At 64.9% G+C, this 427-nt stretch overlaps 1 protein-coding gene across 1 annotated transcript in view; it reads right to left on the bottom strand.

Moving 5' to 3' along the window:
- Nucleotides 1-74: 74 nt before the first annotated feature.
- ETH_00043240 (uncharacterized protein) overlaps nt 75-427 on the bottom strand; it is a gene marked incomplete at both ends in the record, with an annotated part of 508 nt that continues 155 nt past the window's right edge. Inside the window, one exon of the mRNA XM_013374887.1 lies at nt 75-427. Coding sequence (XP_013230341.1) covers nt 75-427 — 353 coding nt within the window.

Here is a 427-nt window from a genome sequence, read left to right as displayed (position 1 = left end):
CTCCTCCTGCTGCGGCGGCCGCCGCTTGCCGTTCATGCGGTCCTTCGTGCGGCCGCCGAGGCCACCAGCGTGACCTGCTGCTGCTGCTGCTGCTGCTGCCCGCTGTCGCAGCTGCAGCAGCCTCCAGCAGTGCAGCTGCTGCTGCATGCTGTTGTAGACTGCAGCAGAGACGTTGAGCAGCGCAAGAGAGGCCTCGAAGCCGCACAGCTGCTCATCCCCAGGTCCCTGCAGCTGCTGCTGCTGCAGCTGCAGCTGCTGCTGCTGCTGCTGCTGCTGGAGGCCCTCTCCAATGCCCTGTGCTACTTGCCGCAGCAACTCCCGTGCTGCTGTTGGTCTCTGGGCAAACGCAGCAGCAGCAGCAGCTTGAGCTGCGTCGTGGGGAGCAGCAGCTAAAGTGCTGCTGCTCACCCAGAAAGGCAAACTGTAC

The sequence above is a fragment of the Eimeria tenella genome, genomic scaffold (genome assembly GCF_000499545.2).
Source record: "Eimeria tenella Houghton genomic scaffold, Eth_scaff2346, whole genome shotgun sequence".
In the NCBI taxonomy this organism is placed as follows: domain Eukaryota; phylum Apicomplexa; class Conoidasida; order Eucoccidiorida; family Eimeriidae; genus Eimeria; species Eimeria tenella.
This window is presented reverse-complemented; position numbering and strand designations above follow the sequence as displayed.